This window comes from Calliphora vicina, chromosome 2, assembly GCF_958450345.1.
Source record: "Calliphora vicina chromosome 2, idCalVici1.1, whole genome shotgun sequence".
NCBI lineage: Eukaryota > Metazoa > Arthropoda > Insecta > Diptera > Calliphoridae > Calliphora > Calliphora vicina.
In genome coordinates, this window is record NC_088781.1 from 35,846,187 (window position 1) to 35,868,230 (window position 22,044).

Below are 22,044 nucleotides of genomic sequence, written 5' to 3' on the forward strand. Positions count from 1 at the left end.
TAAATTGACATAGACCTATGAGAACCCATTATGATACTGCAATTTATTTGAATAAAATATGCTACAAATTTCAATGGGGACACAAAAAATAATTTCAGACTTTTCGGGCTACTAGAACTGGTTAAAAATTTTGATCTAAACAAAGAAACTAACAGCAAGTTAAATAAACGCTTCTAATTAATAATAAAAATAAAAAAGATTACATTGCCTAAACCTTTGTATAAAAAAAACAGGATTCTTACATTTCATAATTAATTTTGAATGTATTTTCAATCAATAAAACTTTTATATATTGTATGTATGTAGTATATTGTTTAAAGATGATAATTTATTGAGACAACAATTCAAAAAAAAATAATAAAATCACTTCTAAGAGCAAGTGAACATTTTGTAGAACATAATTAAATATTAATTTAAAAAAATAAGTAAAATAATTAGGAGAAATAAATACTTCCTTCAATATTGTAGTGTGTACAGGCAATAATTCACACATCCATCGAAATTAATGCTTTATATAATAAAATATAGTGTAAATTCTTAATCAAACTGGCAATAATGATGGTGGAGTTTAAACTGCGCTTATAAGGGAAAAAATTTATGCATATGTGTGATATTATTTGTTTATTGCTTCTTCTTAACAACACGTTTAGATTTTACGGGTTCTTCTTTTTGCGGGCTTTTTGCCTCAGTTGTTTCCTCAACCTTTAAGTCATCACTGGCGGGTTGTTCATCGATCTTTACCTCATCACTGGCGGGTTGTTCATCGACCGCCATTTTTTCTTCGTTCGCAGTCGGCTGATCTTCATCCATAGCCGCAGGTGAAGGTGATGAGCGTTCTGCATCAGGATCTGTATCTTCCTGGGCAGGAACTTCCTCCTCTGCTGCACTATTATTCTCCAAAATTGACAAATGATACAGTGTTTTTTCCTCCTCAGAAATTGGTACTGGCGCACTAGATAACGGATCACGTCCATTGAGAGATTTAGGGAATGCTATTACATCACGTATCGATACACTTCGGCAAATAATCGCCATTAAACGGTCCAAGCCCAGGGCAATACCACCATGTGGTGGACATCCCGATTCCAAGGCACTCAGCAAATGTGCCAAATGATCGTGTGGGATTTTTAAAATTTGTTCCAAAACAAAATGTTGCATATCACGATCGTGTATACGTATGGAACCACCGCCGATTTCTTGACCATTCAATACCAAATCATACGCTTGAGAGCGTATTTTTATTAAATCTTCAGATTTCGAATTTATGAAATCTTCCATATCGTCGGGATGGGGCGCAGTAAACGGATGATGAACACTCTCCAAATTACCAGATTCCGGGTTCAGTTCAAACATTGGAAAATCGATGATCCACACAAATTTGTTATCGCAACTTTTACGAGTTTGTCCATTTTCAATCAAAAAGTTGTGATAGTCAACACGAATTTTACCCAATAGTTTTTGCTTTATATTAAAGAGGAAAGAAAGAAAATGCGATTGGTTGTGTTTATCTTATGTTGTTTGATTGTTTTAGTTTAAAATTACATGCACGTGAGATGAGAGTCTTGATTGTAGTCCCAATAATTTTCAATTCATTCTATTATTCACAAACACTTGTAAATCCTAATATTTCTGCTACAAAACTTTTTTAAGGAGAGAAATTTTATTTTTATAATGAGGGTATTCATTTCTAAAAAATGGAAAATTACACTGATTTTTTTTACACATTTACACAACAAACACAAGAAAAAAACAATTTCATATACTACTAAATTTGTTGGCTATTTTGAATCTTTTTCTAAACCAAGCATCATAACTCACTCCCTGTATATACTAAATTTTTGTCATGATAAACATCAGAATGGTTGTCAAGAGAAAAACTTATCAGGTATAGTCTCCATTTATTCATATAATTTCATCATTATGACAAAATTGTTAGTGCTTCTGTTCAGACAACTTTGTGTTGAAGTCACGGAGTAAGTAAGTAGCATAACTTTTATTTAAAATATTTCTTATTTTTCAGTTGTAGAATTTGTAAAATATTTTAAACTGAATTAATAAATTCTTCTTTTCAACAAACTAACTATATCGTCATCTTCAGTTCGATGTAATGAATATAAAAACTGGTGCAAAAAAACTTACCGTTTCAACCTTTTCTCCAATACCCAAAAATACTAAATCGTTTTCTTCTATATCATATTTGGTAATAAATTCCGATGCCACATCCGCAGTTAACAAATTAGATAAACGGTCCATGACATCTTTATATTGCTATAAAAAATTTGAAATAAACATTCAATTGCTTGTATCATACACTTTATTATTTTACTAAACTTACCAAAAATTTGCGCACGAATAATATGCCTGAGAATTCTTTGGAAAGGCTTGGGTAATGTTTACGTGCAACACCATTCCAGAAGCCTCCATTGCCACGTACAATTAATGCGTAAGCACCTAAATTTTTGAATTTTTCCACAAACTTTTCATTCTTCTCAATGATTTCGGTAACATTGGTTAACTGAAAAGAAAATAAGTTAGCAACTATAATTGTATATACAAATTAGAAAATTGTTTGTGTAAAACACTTACAGCTAGATTAAAACGAGTATCTGGCTTATCAGTACCAAATTTTTCCATAGCTTCATTGTAGGTCATGCGTTTGAAGGGTGCTTGAATTTTGGTATATTCCTTGGGCCATGAATAACGGAGAGTTTCCTCAATTAATTGCATTATATCATCACGATTTGTAAATGACAATTCAATATCCAGCTGAGTAAATTCAGGCTGACGATCAGGACGTGTAGCCTCGTCTCTATAACAGCGGGCAACTTGGAAATAACGATCTATGGCACCAGCCATTAACATTTGCTTGAATTGTTGAGGACTCTGCACGAGTGAATAGAAATGACCCGCTTTACGTGTAGGCACTACAAATTCCTGAGCACCACCAGGCGTGCGACGGAATAGTGTTGGTGTTTCTACCTCAACAAAACCCAAATAGTTTATAAGATATTCCCGCATGCGCATAATAACTTGGGAGCGCAAACGTAAATTATGTTGCATGTCAGAAAATCTATAAGGAAACAATATGTACCACCAATCCCTCTATAATTATTTAAAAACTTACCTTAAATCTATGTAACGATGTGTCAAACGCAAACGTTCACCAGCTCTATTAAATTTACGCACTTCAAAGGGTAAATTCTTCTTAGCAGCATTTAGTATCTCAACACTATCAGCTTCAATCTCAATGTGACCTGTCTTCATCTTCGGATTTATTGTTGCCGCCGGCCTAGGAATAACCGTACCCTCAACTCTTACTATAGATTCCAATGTTATGCCTTGTTCATCATTTAAACCGCTTGTCTTGTCGGTTATTAATACCTGAGTTTGGCCATAACCATCGCGTAGTATGAAAAATTTGCCCATGCGTTGGTATTCCAACCAGCCACATATTGTTACCTTTTCACCTATATTATCGCTAGTCAATTCATTGCAAGTGTGTGTACGATTAGCAAATTTATTAAGATCGGCAACTTTAATAACACTACTAGAGCCAGCTGATTTCACATTACCACCTTCTTCATTGGCTTCGCCATTTTCAGCCTCAGCTTCGGCATTTTCATCCAAGTCATTAATAGAATGTTTCTTGACATTTTCTTTGACCTTGATTGGACCATCATAGGGTTCTTCAGGATTGAGAATTTTAATGGTTTGAACTATAACTTCAACCTCGCCAGTGTCGTATTTCTAATTAAATAATAAAGATATTTAATAATAACAATAATTACAACTATTGGGTAGTGCATAAAAGGTTCCTTTGCCGAATCGTATATACTCTTCACCAAAGTATACTTTATGATAAATATTGAAAACTATTTTTATCAATTCTTTTCATATTTATACTTACTATATTTATATTTTGCCTCGGTCTACCTAAAACTTTGCCAGTAACCTGAATTACAGTACCCTCAGGTGCACCAGTTACAGTATCTAGCAACTAAAATAATTTAAAAAAAAAAATAAATTAGTGTTCTAAAATCTAAATTAATCAATTTTAAACAAACTTACAGCTTGATCTTCAATTATAATTTGTGTTTGTCCATAGCCATCTTTCAATTGCATAAATTTATTAGTTTTACTTGTAGGAACCCAGCCTACTAAAGTGACATCTTTGCCAATATCACGACGTCTAACATCATTACATGTTATATCTCGATTTTCAAAGTATTTCAATAAATTTTCAGATTCTATTAATAAAAAGATATATGTTATTCATAATATTATGTTCACATAATAGTAAGTTTATAACTTACTAGCAATTTTATATTCGGTACTGGTAATAGCGGTGCTATTTTGTTGCGCCATTGTACTGTAAGAACGTTTATCGCCAGCTCTCTTGGTAGTTGAATTAAAATCAATGTTAAGTATATCTTGTACTTCCACCTCAATTTCTCCCGTGGGCATTGTTTGATTACAAGAACTACGCGGACGTCTTGTTACCAAACCCACTATTGAGATCACAGTATTCTCGGGCATATTAATTAGGCGACGAGCTACTCGTGGATGCTGTAATTTATTATTGAAAATGTAAATGTTGTTTTGTTTTGTTCGGTATTTACAATTACTTACCCGATCTTCTAATACAACTAATTGACATGCACTATTACCACGATCTCTCAATTCCATAAAACGTGTTACGCGTTTTTTAATTAAACGTCCTGTCAGCTCTACGAACATACCAGCATGATGAGCTCTTAAATCGCCACAGCCCATGCGTATTGGTGGAGGCGGTGGTGGGTTCATGTTAAACCCACTTGCCATTGCATTCATTATTTGCATGAGATCATTTCCAGACATATTATTAGACACTGTGTTAAAATAATGTTAAAATAAATTAATACAAAAATCGTTTACAACCGACCATTTTGAAAATATTTATTTAGGAGTGTTTGGTTGTCCTACTTCTGATTCCGAAACCCATTTCTCAATCAAGCATAAAAACATTGTTTTTGTCCACAATTTTACAACTGTTAATCAGTTTTTTATTGGCTTTACATGGGAGGAGCTATGACCAATTCCGGACCGATCGTCAAAAAACTTTGGTATTTATGATTTAGGTATTTATAAAAGTTATTCCCGTCGAATTTTATCTCAATATCGATTTTTATAAAGAATCTATTCACGTTGTTTGGCATCAATCCAATTTTCCAAAATTTATATAAAAATTATTTTTGGAATCCCCACTATGGTGGTTTTAGAATACACATCGATGTTTTTATGAATATACACCTCAATAGCTGTTAATTAATTGGATAAAAAGGTATACATATACACCTCAATAGCTTTTAATTGTATATAAAGGTATACAAATTTAATGTTTTGTTCAGAATATATGCTGATCTCAATAGTATAAACAATATAACAAAATATCACGTACATTTTGAGAAATCTTTAAGTAAAACTTCATCGTCCTGTTTCTCAATGCCCAGCTTTTGGATATGTATGAAAACAAAAATAAGCTGGCTTTGGTAAAAGAAAACGGGTTATAAATCAAGATCGGCGAAACTGCATGCATTTTAATAATTGTTTTTTGGAGTTGATAGCTCTTTTATAATTAAGCACAAAAATCGTTAAAATTTTTGCCTGCTCTCTCTTAGTTTAGGAATTATAGGATTTTGAAGTCAATAATAGTAAATTTCTCATTAATTTAGAAAATTATCTGATCATAATGGGTATCATTGAATAGTGCTTCAAAATACCTTTTATATGAAATATAATATTAACATAGTGAACCTAAAATGCCTTTTTGAATTTATATGACAGCACTTCAGGAAATTTTGATATACAGAAAATGTGATTTTAGCGAAGCCGGTATCCGATACACCCCAGAGTTTGAAGGCCCTCTGCCCTCTGCTGGCAATACAGAAAATATGAATATTAAAAGAAACAAAATTATGAAAATATAAACTGTTACTGGAAACATTATTTGTTCCGAAAACTGACCCTTAATCGGCTGAAAACCTTTACATGAATCAACAACTCTAAAAATGTTTCTTATCAATGAGTAATATTTGTCAGTTATGTAAATACACATGTTTGTTTAAATAAAACCAATTAATATAACAAATAAATACCTATAGTATTTATTATTTACTTACTATTTCCAAAAGGATTCATTCCATTGTTGCCGTTAAAACTGCCATCATTGTATCCACCACTACCATAGTTATCATATTCACTACGGCCACCATATCCACCGCCATAACCACCACCTCTCCCACCTCTGCCAACAAAACGACCACTATTACCACTACTGCGTTGATGACCACTCATGATCTAAACATGTTAAAAATTCATGAAAAATATATATATATGTTTATTACTCCTTCAAGTAAAACAGTTTTATTAAATATTTGTAAATGAACTTACGTGATTATTCTTGACTACTGCTAGAGCTGATGAAATTGAGGTTTTATTTAATAAATCTCCTTGTGTTTGGCGTAACACTTGATAGTTCTTTGCAACCAAAACTTGATGCGTTTTTCGGGGTACCCTTAAGAAACTATTCAGCTTTATTGGCTGTTTTGTTTGTTGGATCACTTTTCTAGAAATTAATAACATTTTTCACTTAATATTTACAATATTATCAAACAATTTTTTTTTATTAATGCCGGTTTTCACAGTGCCAAAAAACACATGCACTCCATTCTATTCTACTGTGTTGAGAAAATATTCAAGATTATTTCTCTTTTTTTTAATTAACGCACATACACAACAACAATTTTTATTTATTAGGGAAAAAATAAATAATATTGTATGTATATCATACGCGTACACAAGCGAAGCATAAAAACCTAAAATATCGACTTAGCCGAGAAAAATATATTAAAGAAAAAAACTCTAACCTCACCTTAGTAAAATATTTGCCGCTTTATTTGCAAGCTTTTTTCAATCGTTTTTTTTGTTAAATATTGCACCACAACACAATATAATATTTAATAAGTTATTAGTATAACACTTTTTGCAGTTCTCTTTGATTTTATTTGTTTTTAACAATATTTTTCCGGGACTCACAATTTTTAGCACAGACAGACGGCGGAAAATGAACGCGACCAGCGTTGCCACTCATAAAATATTTTTTCTACCAAATTTCTGATTACAAACTACCAAATTTTAAATATTTGAGATATGCTATATGGATTAATTTCAAATCGTGCAGTTTTCGAGATATTTTTCAGTCATAAATGCTTGATTTATGTATGTAGATAACTATTTAAACATCGACAGAAAACAACTTCATGCAGTCACTTTACACCACAGACTATCTTCATACGAAGATCATCAGCAACCTTCAAACACTTATGGGAATTTACACGGCTGCTTGTCAAGCAGGCTTTTTTTGCGCTGCGTAAAACAAATACAAAATACGACTCTGTACGAAGAGGGGAGCAAAACATAATGGCAGAAAATTACAACGCACACTGTTGCCAGATTTAAGACAGATGGCGGAAAATTAAGGCGACAGAAGCGCTTGTTTATTTGGCTTGCCATATTTTTTTCAATAAAATGTGTAACAAATTAAGGACTGGCAGCATTATTACACTTAAACAAATAATAATTGGTTTAGCAAAAAATATTTTTTAATTAATAGCCTTTGACAGGGCGGAATGGTTTTTAACTCTCAAGTTTATCGAAAACCGTCTTCGCATTAATAGTTTTCTATAAATAAATTTTATATATAGCGAAAATTTTTCAAAAAACTATAGTTTCTAACTCCGTCTCCACACGAAATTTGCATTTCTTGAAATTTTTACTTTTGTTCTGTTTTGGTTTTGCCAAGCAAAAACCCAATTTTAAAAGAAAAAAAAGAAATTTTTCACAGCTTATGTTATAACAATATTGCTCAGCTACAGACACGTCTTGAGTAACCATCAATGTGTTTACCTAGGGTTTGAATTATTCTATCGGTATAAATAATTTACAATATAGCAGTTTTATCGTATCAAATAATCATTTTTTTTATTTACATTTTTGTTTAACTCTTAATTAAATTTTACAAAAATATTTTGTAAGAATTGTATACAAACTAAACTTTACAATCATCATTCTCGTTTCTTATAGTTTTAACATTTTTTTCTTAATTCATATTTCAATTTCAATGTATGTATAACAATTTCAAAGGAATAAAAGTAATTGCAATATTAAATGTAATTGGTTTACATTTCAAGAATGCTAAAACACTATTTTTACATAATTATTTTATTGTCTGCCATAAGTACCAAAATTAATAAATTTTACAAAAATATTCAAACTTCTTTGTAAACGGTACTATTTAAAGCATCTGTAAAATGCGTTATAACATAGTCATGGTAATACATCATAATGCACAACGGTTGTCCGAGTATTATTGAAGCCCATACAATAATATTACCCATACGTGGACCCAATGAACGTTCAATAGTTTTCGAAATGGCCGACAAGGGAATTTGACCCATCATACCGAGGAATGCCCAAATTTTGTATGTTTGTAGGGGAACAGAAACCTAAAAAATAAGTAAAATGTTTTTGTTATAAAATATTAATAGCTTCAGCTTTATTTTGAACAAAACTTACCAAATATTCGTGGAAAAATGCACTTATCAGGAAAACGATGGTAGAAGCTTGCCTTGAGGAGTAGCCCATTTGTACAACAGGAATATATAAGTGTCTTACACACCATCTACAAATTATTAAATAAACGATGCAGCAATTATATTTAAAAAAATAGGTTTATTTCTTAAATATTTTCTTTGATTTTTTTAATTTTTACCTGTGTACCGGCATATTCCATGTTCTCCAGAATGTATCAATATTATTGGCATTCCACCAATCGTTGTAGTAGTTACGATCAGCAAAGTGTAATATTTCTCCAATAGCATTTAAAAATGAATGAAAAGTTAAATAAAAAAAGCACAGCCAAACTAAATGATTTGGTAACTGAAGGAAAAAAATGAATTAAGCTATAATTTTGTTTTAAATTGTTTAACATACCGCTAATTTCAATAAACGTTCCGTTGCCAAACCCACATCCATATTTGAGAATGGTATTAGAGAATTACGCACTGAGGGTATAATCCATTGCTGGAATAGAGCCATAACAACATTTACACCAAACACTACTTCTAAAATACGTTTCAATAGGAAACGTTTACGTATACGTGTTGTACGGGGGAAGTTCAATTCATAGCATAAAGTAGGAGCGCAAAGGAAATAAAATAAATCTTTGTAGGACAAATTATCGGGATATTGTATCAAAACGGGAACATCTTCATCCTTTTCATCTTCCTCATCCAATTGGCCATTCTCTATTCAAATTAAAATAATTAAATGTGAGTACAAGAATTTATAAAACATGTTTAAAAAATATACTTAATTGAGCCAATGTTATGCTGGGACGCCTTTTTCTAGGGTTATATTGCTTAGTATGATAGGTCTGACGACACCACATGTTGACTTGCACATAACTCCACAATTTAAGGAATAGTATCGAATAGAAGAAACAAACCGTTGAAGCACCCACTGAAATAGTGTTGTAAAATTTAAAAAATCATATTTTTTATTGTTATATTTAAGTTACTTACTTAAACTGAATAGATGTCCCTTTAAATGCATTATTACTACTGGCAAGACCACAAAAACAATTATATTTGTCACTTGTATAAACATGCCCAATCCCTCCGCAATGATTTCCTAAAATAAAGTTGGAAAGATTATTTATTGTATGATTAATTATATTTATTAACTAGTATGAATTATTTTACTCCAGATACTCTAAAGTAAAGTTTCATAAAGTTCTGATCTTGGTGTGTTAATCCGAAATCAATTGGAAAATTAAAATAAGATCAATATTTTTCTCCAAATTCGATTAATCGACAATTATTGATCGAATAAAAATATATTTTATCTTCGATTATTCGAATGACAACCCTAGTTCTAAACCAACGGCAGCAAAAAATACGTTTTTTTCCACGACAATTGGAGCTACGCTCCGGAACGGTGCGAGTCTCCCTTGTCAAACATTGTTAACCCAGCGACAGCTGTATCAGTCGAAAGTATTTTCCCCAGGAAAGAACTAACGACAACAGTGAAAATGTTACAACAAAAGTTTTTTTTAGTATAGAAACATATTCAAAAATAATTTCTTCTGCATTTAGAGATTTAATTCTATGAGTTGTGTTTATTTCACATTCCATTTAATTATACCAATATGGCAACATTTTACCTTACTGTGCTTCCTAGTTTGTATAATAAAAATGCGCTGTTTTTTATTTGAATTTATCCAACGAAATTTTTTAGCAACAGATGTGTTATGACATCAAACAATCTTCATTGTGTGATTCATGTTTATTATATTTTTTTTGTAGAATACATCCATTGTCATATGAAGTATTAAAGTTTAGAAAAAGACTAATTATAATTGGGACCGCTTTCGACAAACGACTGTTGACAGAACTCATTTTTTGACGTTAAACTAAAAAAAATAAAAAGTATAGCAACTTTTTAATTTCACATAAATCAGGAAAATATGAAAGAAATGAAAGAATTTTCACAGATATCAGCAAACATAAATTTTTTTTTCGCTTTTCATACTTATTATCGACAGTGGTTGTGGTCCGAATTGTAATCATTGAGTTTCCTACACCTCAATATGGCAACATTTTACCTTAAAAAGTGCTGCCTAGTTTGCCTATAATGATTATTGCAAAAACACCATTTCAGTGTTGTTGTTGCAATGAACCAACGGAATTTTTAATTTTCATTTGTTATTTCCAATTCTCTCCCGCTCGCATGTGTGTTGTTTCTTCGTAGAAAGATAGAAAGAAAACGCTGTGCAAAAAAACTAAGAAAAAATTTGCAACTAAATTTTTTGCCGAAAAATATAATAATTATTGTAAAACATTGGTGCTTTTATTAAGACCAATATAATTGTAAATACTTGCAAAATATAAAAAATACAATTTTACATTTCCTAAAATAAAGTTCGTAATTGAAATTGATTGAGTAGCGCAGCCGAATTTCATAATGGAGGTAAATAATGAAAATTTGCAATTGTTAGCCGGCTATTTGCAACAAACTTTAAGTCCCGATCCCAATATTAGAAGACCGGGTGAGTTTTTTTTTACATATTAGTGAAAATTAGTAATTTAATTTACATTTAAATAATATTTAGCGGAGAAATTGCTAGAATCTACAGAAACTCAACGTAATTATGCGGTGTTGTTATTGAACTTAATCGACAAGGCGGATGTGGACATGACAATACGTGTGGCTGGTTCCATTGCTTTCAAGAACTATATTAAGCGTAATTGGGCTATAAATGAGGTTAGTACCGGTATAGGAAAAACTGATACACATTTTTTTCAAGGACATATTTTAGTTTTTTGTTGTGCACATCGTCTGGAATTTGATGTCGATGAAAAGATTTTACTACGAATATTAAGGGTATATAAATATAAAATTGCATGTAATTTTTCTTTATTTGCTAGAAAAATTAGATTAAATCGAGGCGTATTAATTGAATACACCTTGGATTAAATTTTTCAAATCAGATTTTTCAGAAAAAATTAGATTTTTACAAAAAGTCAGATTTTTGTCAAAATAAAATGTGTTTTTATCCGGATAATTTTTAAAATATGTGATTATAAAAATTTCGGATCAAAAATCCGTCCAAATGGGTCCAAATCTGTTAATATATACCATTTTAAAGTTCTCCGCTAACAAATATGAAACATGATCAAATTTATAAAGCAAATTTTTCAACAAAAAAATCTATTTTTTTTAGAAAATTTAACAAATTTCGAATTTTTGGAAAAAAAATTTCACCAAAATTTTTTATTAAAAAATAATAACGAAATTTTTTAACAAAAATCTGATTTATAATAAATTTTTTACTAAAAATTCGATTTAAAAATTTTTTTTTTAAAAAATTCGGATTTTTTATCAAAAAAATTTTTTACTACAATAATGGAATTTTTTACAAAAATCAGATTTTTCACAAAAACTAAAATTTCACCAAACTTTCTTTAAAAACGTAAATTTTTTACCAGAAATATTTTTTTTCGCAGAAAAGAAGAAAAGTTTTCAATGAAAATAGAAAGAAAATTACTAATTTGTAACCTAAACATAAACTTCTCCCCTCCCCTAACTATAGGATTCTGAAATTCCGGATAAAATACACATTGACGATCGCAACACTATCAAAACCCTGATCGTCACTCTTATGTTGCGTTCTCCTCCGGCTTTGCAAAAACAACTTAGTGACGCTGTTAGTATTATTGGGAAATATGATTTTCCTAAGAAATGGCCACAACTCATCGACGAAATGGTTGAAAAATTTGCCACTGGTGATTTTAATGTTATAAATGGTGTTTTACAAACAGCCCATTCACTGTTCAAACGTTATCGTTACGAATTCAAGTCCCAAAATCTTTGGGAAGAAATCAAATTGGTGTTGGATCGTATGGCAAAGCCTTTAACCGATTTACTTTTGGCCACTATGCAATTAACAAAAGTTCATGAGAACAATACGGATGCATTGAAAGTCATCTATGGATCATTGGTGTTGGTGTGCAAAGTGTTTTATTCGTTAAATTCACAAGATTTGCCAGAGTTCTTTGAGGATAATATGGCTACTTGGATGAAAGCTTTTCATGAGCTCTTGACCGTTGATGTGCCCTGTTTGCATACGGGTGACGATGAAGATGCGGGTGTATTGGAGCATTTACGTTCACAGGTTTGTGAAAATATCGGCATGTATGCCCAAAAGTATGATGAGGAATTTGCTCCGTATATGGAAACCTTTGTAACAGCTGTATGGGAGTTGCTGGTTAAAACTGGCATGCAAACAAAATATGATGCGGTAGGTTGGCTTTTTGTTTTTTAAATTAATAAATTCTAATTATTATCTGTAAATTTTAGTTGGTCTCCAATGCTTTGCAATTCTTGTCTGTGGTAGCAGAACGTTCACAATATCGCAAAATTTTCGAAAATCCCGAAATTTTAGCAAATATTTGTGAAAAGGTGGTCATACCCAATTTGGATTTCCGTCAATCGGATGAAGAACTTTTCGAGGACAGCCCCGAAGAGTACATACGTCGTGATATTGAAGGCTCCGATATTGACACTAGACGCCGTGCTGCTTGTGATTTGGTTAAGACTTTATCTCAAAATTTCGAAGCTAAGATTTTTGGCATATTCGGGCAATATTTGGAGATTTTGTTGGCCAAATATAAGGAAAATCCTGCTGTAAATTGGCGTGCCAAGGATACCGCCATTTATCTGGTGACTTCATTTGCTTCACGCGGTGGTACCCAGAAGCATGGTATTACCCAGGCTTCGGAGTTGGTGCCTTTGCCGGAATTTTGTGCTCAACAAATTGTACCCGAGTTGGAGAGACCAAATAGTAAGTTATAGTTATTTCATGTTAATAAATCATTAAAAAAAATAATACATTTTTGCAGTTAATGAACTTCCTGTATTGAAATCGGCGGCTCTTAAATTTATTATGGTATTTCGTAGTCTGTTGGGCCAGCAAACCCTTGCGGCCGCCATGCCTCATTTAATACGCCATCTACCGGCTGAAAGCGTTGTGGTTCACAGCTATGCAGCCTGTGCATTAGAAAGGATTTTCACCATGAAAGATCCCTCTGGAGCTTTGATGTATGTAAATTAAAGCTTATATGATTTTTCCTTTTATTTAATATGCAATTGTTTTTTTAGTATTGGTCCTCAACATTTAGCTCCTGTGGCTAATGACCTTTTAAGCGCTTTGTTTGCTACCTTAGCATTGCCCGGCTCCAATGAAAATGAGTATGTAATGAAGGCTATAATGAGAAGTTTTTCGTCATTACAAGAGCACTCCTTGCCATTTATGGGTGTGGCTTTACCCCGTCTAACAGAGATTTTAACTATGGTAGCTAAAAATCCCTCCCGGCCACATTTCAATCATTATTTGTTCGAAACCATATCCTTGGCCATCAAGTAAGTTAACATACTTAATCAATATTTTAAACAAAAATAACATTTTTATTTTATCTCCCAATCACTAGAATTGTTTGCAAAACTGAAGCTGCTGCTGTTAGTTCATTCGAAGAGGTATTGTTTCCCGTTTTTCAGGGCATATTACAACAAGATATTTTGGAATTTATGCCTTATGTATTCCAAATGTTGTCTTTATTGTTGGAAATACGTGAAGGTTCGGGGGCTATACCCGAACCATATTGGGCTCTATTTCCCTGTTTGTTAGCTCCTCCACTATGGGATAGATCAGGCAACGTTACACCTCTTATACGTCTACTCTGTGCATTTATTAAACAAGGTTCGGTTCAAATTGTAGCCATGGAGAAATTAGTGAGTTTTTTTTACTTAATCCTACATTTAACATTCTTAAAATTTTATTTTTTAACCCCAATTTCTAGAATGCCATTTTGGGTATATTCCAAAAAATGATTGCTTCTAAAGCCAACGATCATGAAGGATTTTATCTTATACAAAATCTGTTGACTTATTATCCTCCTAACGATTTGCAGGCCAGCATGCGTCAAATATTTGCTTTGTTATTCCAACGTTTGTCATTGTCCAAGACTACGAAATATGTGAAAGGGATTATTGTTTTCTTCTGTTACTACTCCGCCAAATTGGGTGCACCATCTTTGGTGGAACTAATCGATCAAATTCAAGCCAATATGTTTGGCATGGTAGTCGATCGCGTATTCATTCCAGACATGGCTAAAGTATCCCTTGAATTGGAGCGTAAAATTGTTGCTGTGGGCATTTCGAATATATTGTGTGAATGCCCAGCCATGTTGGCACCACCCTACAACCAAAATTGGTCTAGATTATTGCAGGCCTTAGTTGAGCTTTTCGAAATGCCTCCAGATAAGACTGGTCTAGAGGGTGATAATTTTGTGGAACCCGATGAGGGTTCTGGTTATCAGGCTGCATTTTCTCAGCTAAGTTATGCTCAACCTAAAACCCAAGACTTCCTGGCTGAAGTCTCAGATGGTCGCAAATTTTTAGCCGATTCCTTGGCTAAATTGTCTCAGGTACGACCTGGCGAAGTACCCCAGATGGTGGCTGCTATAGGCGAGAATCACAAACAGGCTTTGCAAAAATATTGCGCTCAATATGGTGTACGTATTATTTAAGTTGTTTGTTGTGTAAGTTTTCCTTATACTCTATTTTTTTACTGTTTTTATATTATTAAATGTTTTCAAAATTTTGTTAAATTTTTCTACTCAATCATTATTTCATTTTCGGCATTAAATTATAGAATTAACTAACAACTTTGTAAAAGTATATCGCAAAAATAAATATAAAATATCTTAAAAAATTTCAGATTTTCAAAGTCAAGATTCAAAAATTAAAAGCGATTTCAAGTTTCAAGAATAAGTAGTTGGTGTGTGTGTGAAAGGGTAAGTCATTTGAAATTCTTTTTCGAAACATTTTTTCTATATATTTTAGGTATAAATACAATTAATTGTTGTTCTCAATATGATATTAAAAAGACTGTGTCGTAAAAAGTTAACCTAGACATAGAATTAAAGAATAAGCCAAGACAATTATAGAAATGTTAAAGACACATTCTTACGATAAGTTCCTGAACTCGTTCAAGAAGCAAATGAGACATTTTTTATTGAGAGCTTGCTTGACGAGTGGCTGTCCATGGAACCTAACCTATTGTCTTTTTGTATAATTAACAATAGTAGAATTATAATTACCGAAAATAAGCTTAACAGATTTTTAAACTCATTCAGCGACCTTTACTATATTATGGTCCGATTTTTTACGGCGTTATATCGTTGATGGAAAGGTCTTTGAAATTCCTTTCACGTGATATCGATAATGTCAATGTACATGACTTTGTAATCGAGATATTGGTTGAAAAATCGGGATATTAGTGGTTTTTTGATTATCGCCCATATTTTGGAAAATACAGCGTTTTCAAATCGCTTACGCTTTAAAAAACGCAAAACGCATTTCAGCATGTTCTGAAAACCACGCGATTTGCTATTAGTTTCAGTATATGAATACGCCAAATTTCTAATTCAAATTTCAACAAAAAAGTTTTATTTTGATTTGAGCCTTTATTCAAGTTAAAAATAATCAAATTGTTTTATTTAAATTTGGTTGTATTTTGAGTTGATACTATTTTTTGATAAAATAATACAAAAAAATGAGAAGTTTCCAAAAAACAGGTAAATTTGAAAAAAACCGGTTTCCAGTTTAACCGAAAAAGTGTGTTTTTGAAAAAACATGTCTTGATTATTGTCATTTAAAAAAACCGGTTAAACGGTTTCGGTTTTTGTCTTAAAAAAAACCGGTTAATATTAAATTTTTATTTAGCATTTTTGAATTTTTAAAGCTCTATCTTTATGCAATTATTTTATATCTTACAAAATATTATCAAATGCTATAATTTTCTATAAAATAAATCAATATTTTAAATAATGGTATCAAGGTTTTTCATAACTATGTTTGAGCTTTAGAAAATATATTTCATTAAAACCGGTTAACCGTCTTACAAAAATCGGTTTGTTAAAAAACCGAAACCGGTGGAGTTTACAAAGATGAAAAAACCGGTTGACCGGTTTTCGGTTTCGGTTTTGGATACTCTATTATTAACTCAAAAAATAAATAGTTTTGCAATAATTGCAGAAATTTAAAAGAAAATCAATAAGGGTACTCATTTAAACGCTTAAGTTTCCCATTTGTGCAAATTTGCGCGACATGTTTCATGAACCCACCTTTTCAATTTTGTGCAAGTTTATACAGAAAATTTATATTTGATAAAAATGTCAAATAAAAATAAATTCAACAAAAGCTTTAAAATTTTTTTTTGAAATTGTATAAATTTTAATTTGAAAAATGTTGAATGAAAGTTAAATCTTTGAAACAAATGGTGGTATACATACATAGTTTGGAAGATTTTGTTTATGTTATAGCTGTTGGTTAATGTTTTCATACACAATGCCATTTAATCCAATCATTCTGTTCCAAGGTTACACAATTTTCACATACACAAAATTTTTATATGTACATATTTCAATAAATTCAATATGGCAATCAAAAATTTATATTTTCATTATTTAGTCTAGAATCTATGTCAATCGCGGATCCAGTTCAACCATTTGGGGGGGGGGAAAAATTAAAATTTGTTCTACATTTTTCATTTTATTCCTTTTTTTATGAAAACTTTTCGGTTTTGGTGGGGGGATTTCCAATTTCACCCCCTCTGGATCCGCGCCTGATCTATGTATTGCCAGAGAATTAGTTCTTAAAAAACTCTATAGAAATACTTTATAATAAAAATAATAGCGTTATATAGAACGGTTTCCAGATGTAATTAAGCCATCACTATTTCCCAGGCTGTCATTAATGGCGGTATGAAATAACCCCCCACGAAATAATCCCCCAAAAATAAAATGAAATAACCCCCCAAAAATTAGTACAGAGAGCAACAACAACGATTTTTGGGGGGTTATTTCATTTTTTGGGTTATTATTTCATTTTTTGAATTGGGGGATTATTTCATATGAAATAATACCCCAAAAAATCATTATGAAATAAGTCCCCAATATAAATTTTGGGGGATAATTTCATTTTTTAATATATAAAGACTTAAAACTTAAAATCTGTTAATTATTTCCCGATGTATTAACAACCATTTACCATTCACAAAAAAAAGTTTAAGTGATAATTTCGCAGAGTTAAGATCGTGATAATTTCGCAGTGCAAAGAAAGTTGTAAAGAATAAAAATTTATTTTTGAAATTTAAACTGGGTTCAGAATGAATTTTTTGGGTCAGAATGTTAAAAAGTCGGTATACAATAGTACCAGTAAATAAGAGTACCGGAATAAAACTTGCAAGGCAAGAGTAAGTGTGCTAACAGCTGGTAACTGTTTACTTGCCAAGAATTATGCTGAGCACAACCACAAGAACGAAGAAGAATTGTATAAGGAGTTAAAGGCCCTTAATATAATTAAGGACGAATGCGAAGATCTTCCATGAATATTAAGGGCCATACCTCTCCAATGAGCTTAATAAGATTTGAGTTGTATGTTAGTAAGTTACAAAATATTGTTCTATTTCCTATTGTTGCTTTCCGAGGAAGCAATTCAATTTATTTCCTCACATTTAAATAAATAAAAATTATGTAGATTTTAATTTTAAAAAGGGGTACTTTTTCATAGGAAATTTGTATATTTAGTCAGCTTTAACTTTTTTAATAAGAGCTATAAGGTTTAACTTAAAACAAGTTTAGTTGAAATATTGATTTGCAGATTACTGTAATGCTTTGTAATCAAGCCATGCAGCTGAATAATTGTGTAAAAAATAAAAAATCGCGCGATTTTGTATTTTATGATAAAACCATAAAAATAGTTCAAAAAGTCTTATTAGTTTAATTTTCTTTTTTTTTTGAAAAACAACAAAAATGTGTTTAAACTATCGGACATTATGACCTAATAGCAGACCGTTTGAATCCCCCAATTGTTTTTGATCACCTTCACTGTGTTTGGGGAGTTATTTCATTTTAAAAATTGGGGTTCTATTTCATATGAAATAAGACCCCAATAATGGGGTGTTTTTTCATTTCTGTTTGGAGCATTATTTCATTTTCAAAATTGGGGTTTTATTGCATATGAAATAAGGCCCCAAATTTTGGGGGGTTATTTCATGCCGCCGTCATTAATGAATATGAAGTGGGTTCTGATTATTCTCGTTTAAGAAATTGTTTCTCAGTGTTCTGTAAATCGAAGCCAATTTTCAAATGAATTCACATATTTTGGTCTTTTGTAAATCGAATCCACACGATTTTATTAAAATCAATTTGTCAATTTTTCGTGTTTGAAAATCGCTCGTTTTTGAAATCACATAATTTGCAGAACTGGGTAAATAACATTATTTTGATTTGTATTGCATTTTAATAGTTCCCCTTGATTAATTTCTAATTATACATAGGTTTCTTATCTTAACCTTCGCTTTACCAAAGGTTTTTTATGTACATGGTTTACCAATACCCACCCGGGTGACACTACACTTCTATAACTATATGCGACGAACGAAATTTTATAAAATTGAAAAAACCTTATAAAAAGTTTAAAATATTTCTATTAAATTCTACAGAACTCTAAAATTTGTTCAGTGGGTATAAATTTCATTTAAATTGAAACAAAATTTAAAAAAAATATTACACCAATAAAAACGAAGTGGTCACCCGGGTGGGTATTGGTAAAGCGAAGGTTAATGTTGAAATCATATTTGGTTGTTAAGTGAAATTATCTAACATTAGAACAGAAAGAAAAAATCACAAAGTATTTAAACTTTAAGGCATAATTTATGAATACATTTGTTCCGCTTTTATAATGCAGATACACCATTTGACCATTGATAAATAGGGACTGTTAAATTAATAAAAGAAATATACAGAATGATAGCTTTGGATGAACAACTTTTATCAGTTTCTGTATGTTTATGAAATGATCAAACAATGAATTAATCCCAATATAATCATGGACCAAACCACACAATGCTCGTATAAAATTTACGAAGGAACATTTGTGATTTGTAATATACTTTGAAAATAATATATTTTTTACTTACCATGGCTAATCCTTTTTCCACCATCAAGCAAATTGATAAATGTACAATGGAATCTGAAAAATAAATATTAGTTTTTTTCGAATTGGAATCGATTTTCATTAAAAATTAAGACACATTAATAATAAATTATTAATAATAATGTAGTAAAAACTAACCACTGCTCTAAATATTGACAATTCTTAGTTAAACATTTTATAATTTTTGATATCTTGTATTTATAATAGCTTTGGTTAGTAGTCCATTAGAATATAAATAATCTTATTATTAATAAAAAGTTATATGCTAACTAACGAGCTGCTAAGTTTGCTTTATGGAAATTTAAACACAAAAAAAGTTTTCATTAGTTAGCAAAATAATTTTAATTATCTCCCCTGTTGCGAGTGACGTTTTCGATTTTAAATCGAATTCTCATATGTTGGTGTTCTGTAAATCGAATTCTCAGGATTTTCTTGTTTTAAATTCTAATAAACAAACCTGTTTAACCCGGCAATTCCCATACCCTCGCCAAAGGGAGAAACAGTTTGTTTTTATTAAAAATAGTAAATATACGTCTAGTTTACACTATAAATAAGTTTAAAATAAAAAAAAATGTAGCTAGTTGCGATATTATAGCGGGGTCACCAATAGGTGACACTGGGCAGAGAAAAAATAATTTTCTAAAAATACTTGCTGATATTGTTAGCCTGAATATCTAGCAGTATTTATTAAAAAAAATTATTGTGATACTTAACCGTTTGGCATTTTTATAACAACTTATTTATCATAAGAAACACACCAGTATGTTAAAATCAAAAACACTGCTTAAAGATTTTTAAAAATCCCCTAGTTAATAAAATTCTAGCGTTGCCAAAATAAAATCTGATATAAAACAGGATCTTATCTGTATATAAATAATATCAATATTTATCAGTGATATCTGTTTCTATGTTTAAAACTACCGTTAATCTTTGTCACCTGTAGGTGACACTGGGAATTGCCGGGTTAAATGTAAAAATCGTGCGATTTCAAAAATCAATCACTCGATTTACAGAACAGGGACATTTTTTTTTAAAAAAAATTAAAATTTTACTTACATGAAATTAAAAATAATGACGAATGACCTTCGCCCTTATTTTTGCCGCTTAAAAAGAAGTACCATTCAATAGGATTGATTCTAATGCCATATCTAAAATGCAATTTAAAAAAATATAAAGCAAAATTATAAGACATTTCCGCAAAAATAAACACTCCATATAAAACATACTTTAACAAGTTCTCTAAACATAGTCTGAAACCACCTATGGTTAACAACAGGAAACCCCAATTGACTAAGCCGGTAAAATTGCTAAAACCAGAACTCCAAGAAAATAAAGAATCTCTGGGCCGATGGATGCTAAAAATGTATTAAAATTTGAATTTTTAATAATGTAATTATAAAAAAGGATTTTTCTTTACTTACGGTTTATCTGGCTGTTCCTTGCGTTGTTTTTCTTCTTTGGTTGTTATTTCTTCAGCTCGGGTTACACTCTGTGTCCTCCGATATCTAGTCTTTTTCTCTGTATTATTACCATTGTCTTCCTTGTCCAAAACTTTACGAAATTGTTTGAGATCTATAGGTGTGCCATTTTGATCGAATAGATTTTGTGTAGATTTGCGATTACGCAATTCGCTTAAATTGTGTTCACTGGCCGATGCGGATCTCCGCAGTTTTTTAATCATCCCCACGCGACCATTTGGTTCTTTTGTAGTCATTTTGTGTGCGTATTTACTGTAAGTGGATTTAAATAATTTTTAATTACTGTAACTGAATTGTTTACTTTGAGTGAAAAATAAATAATGAAATTAAAAAATTAATAATTGAAGAAAATTGTGTTGAGTCAGGAGCAAGTTAATTAACTAATTAGATACAAAATTTTATACATATCGATGCCTTAATATAAAAAGGCCCTAATTCGTGTTTTTTAAGTCGAGATTTTTTTAGCTAATTATGATATATGATCGGAACATTTATCGAAATAAACGAAAATCTGGGGCCAAATTACCGCATTCGGTATCGAGTAAATTCGATCGTAATTTTCTTATTTGAGATTACTTCATTCGATATCGAGCATGAAATTTAGTACATTTTGTTATAATTACGATATCGAAATTATTTTTCGATACGATAGTTCATTCGATCACGAGTGCGGTTATTCGGGCCCTGAACTTACAAAAAAACACGACTTAGGGCCTTTTTATATTAAGGCATCGATATGTACATTAGACATGCGCTTAAAAAATTGATTTACTTTGGATGAGTCTTATTTTAGCTGAAACTAACTATTGCAAAATTAAAGTGCAATCGGATAAATATAACTCGTGCTGGTCTCTATTCAGCTTAATTACGACCTATAGTCGCCTTTTCATGGAGTTTACAAGATGTT

The 22,044-nt window shown here is 31.2% G+C and overlaps 3 protein-coding genes across 3 annotated transcripts; 1 reads left to right on the forward strand and 2 right to left on the reverse strand.

The window, feature by feature from the left end:
- Positions 1–235: 235 nt before the first annotated feature.
- AspRS-m (aspartyl-tRNA synthetase, mitochondrial) lies at positions 236–7,076 on the reverse strand. The gene is made up of 12 exons (XM_065499454.1): positions 6,911–7,076; positions 6,430–6,604; positions 6,159–6,336; positions 4,630–4,868; positions 4,314–4,566; positions 4,069–4,247; positions 3,908–3,997; positions 3,125–3,747; positions 2,587–3,070; positions 2,336–2,515; positions 2,140–2,268; positions 236–1,461 (listed from the first exon to the last, which is right to left on the reverse strand). Exons 3-12 carry the CDS (start codon positions 6,331–6,333, stop codon positions 622–624), a joined length of 3,192 nt encoding a protein of 1,063 aa, XP_065355526.1. The 5' UTR covers positions 6,334–6,336; positions 6,430–6,604; positions 6,911–7,076; the 3' UTR covers positions 236–621.
- A 916-nt stretch (positions 7,077–7,992) lies between these two features.
- On the reverse strand, positions 7,993–21,389 carry mdy (midway). Its single transcript, XM_065501733.1, has 10 exons — positions 21,081–21,389; positions 20,886–21,014; positions 20,716–20,807; positions 19,643–19,695; positions 9,621–9,729; positions 9,409–9,558; positions 9,031–9,344; positions 8,810–8,976; positions 8,614–8,719; positions 7,993–8,543 (listed from the first exon to the last, which is right to left on the reverse strand). The coding sequence occupies exons 1-10, from the start codon at positions 21,371–21,373 to the stop codon at positions 8,307–8,309; spliced, it is 1,650 nt and encodes a 549-aa protein (XP_065357805.1). The 5' UTR covers positions 21,374–21,389; the 3' UTR covers positions 7,993–8,306.
- Cse1 (chromosome segregation 1) lies at positions 10,855–15,370 on the forward strand. The gene is made up of 8 exons (XM_065501732.1): positions 10,855–11,146; positions 11,210–11,361; positions 12,191–12,898; positions 12,958–13,441; positions 13,500–13,698; positions 13,759–14,019; positions 14,088–14,388; positions 14,457–15,370. Exons 1-8 carry the CDS (start codon positions 11,062–11,064, stop codon positions 15,183–15,185), a joined length of 2,919 nt encoding a protein of 972 aa, XP_065357804.1. The 5' UTR covers positions 10,855–11,061; the 3' UTR covers positions 15,186–15,370.
- Positions 21,390–22,044: the final 655 nt, after the last annotated feature.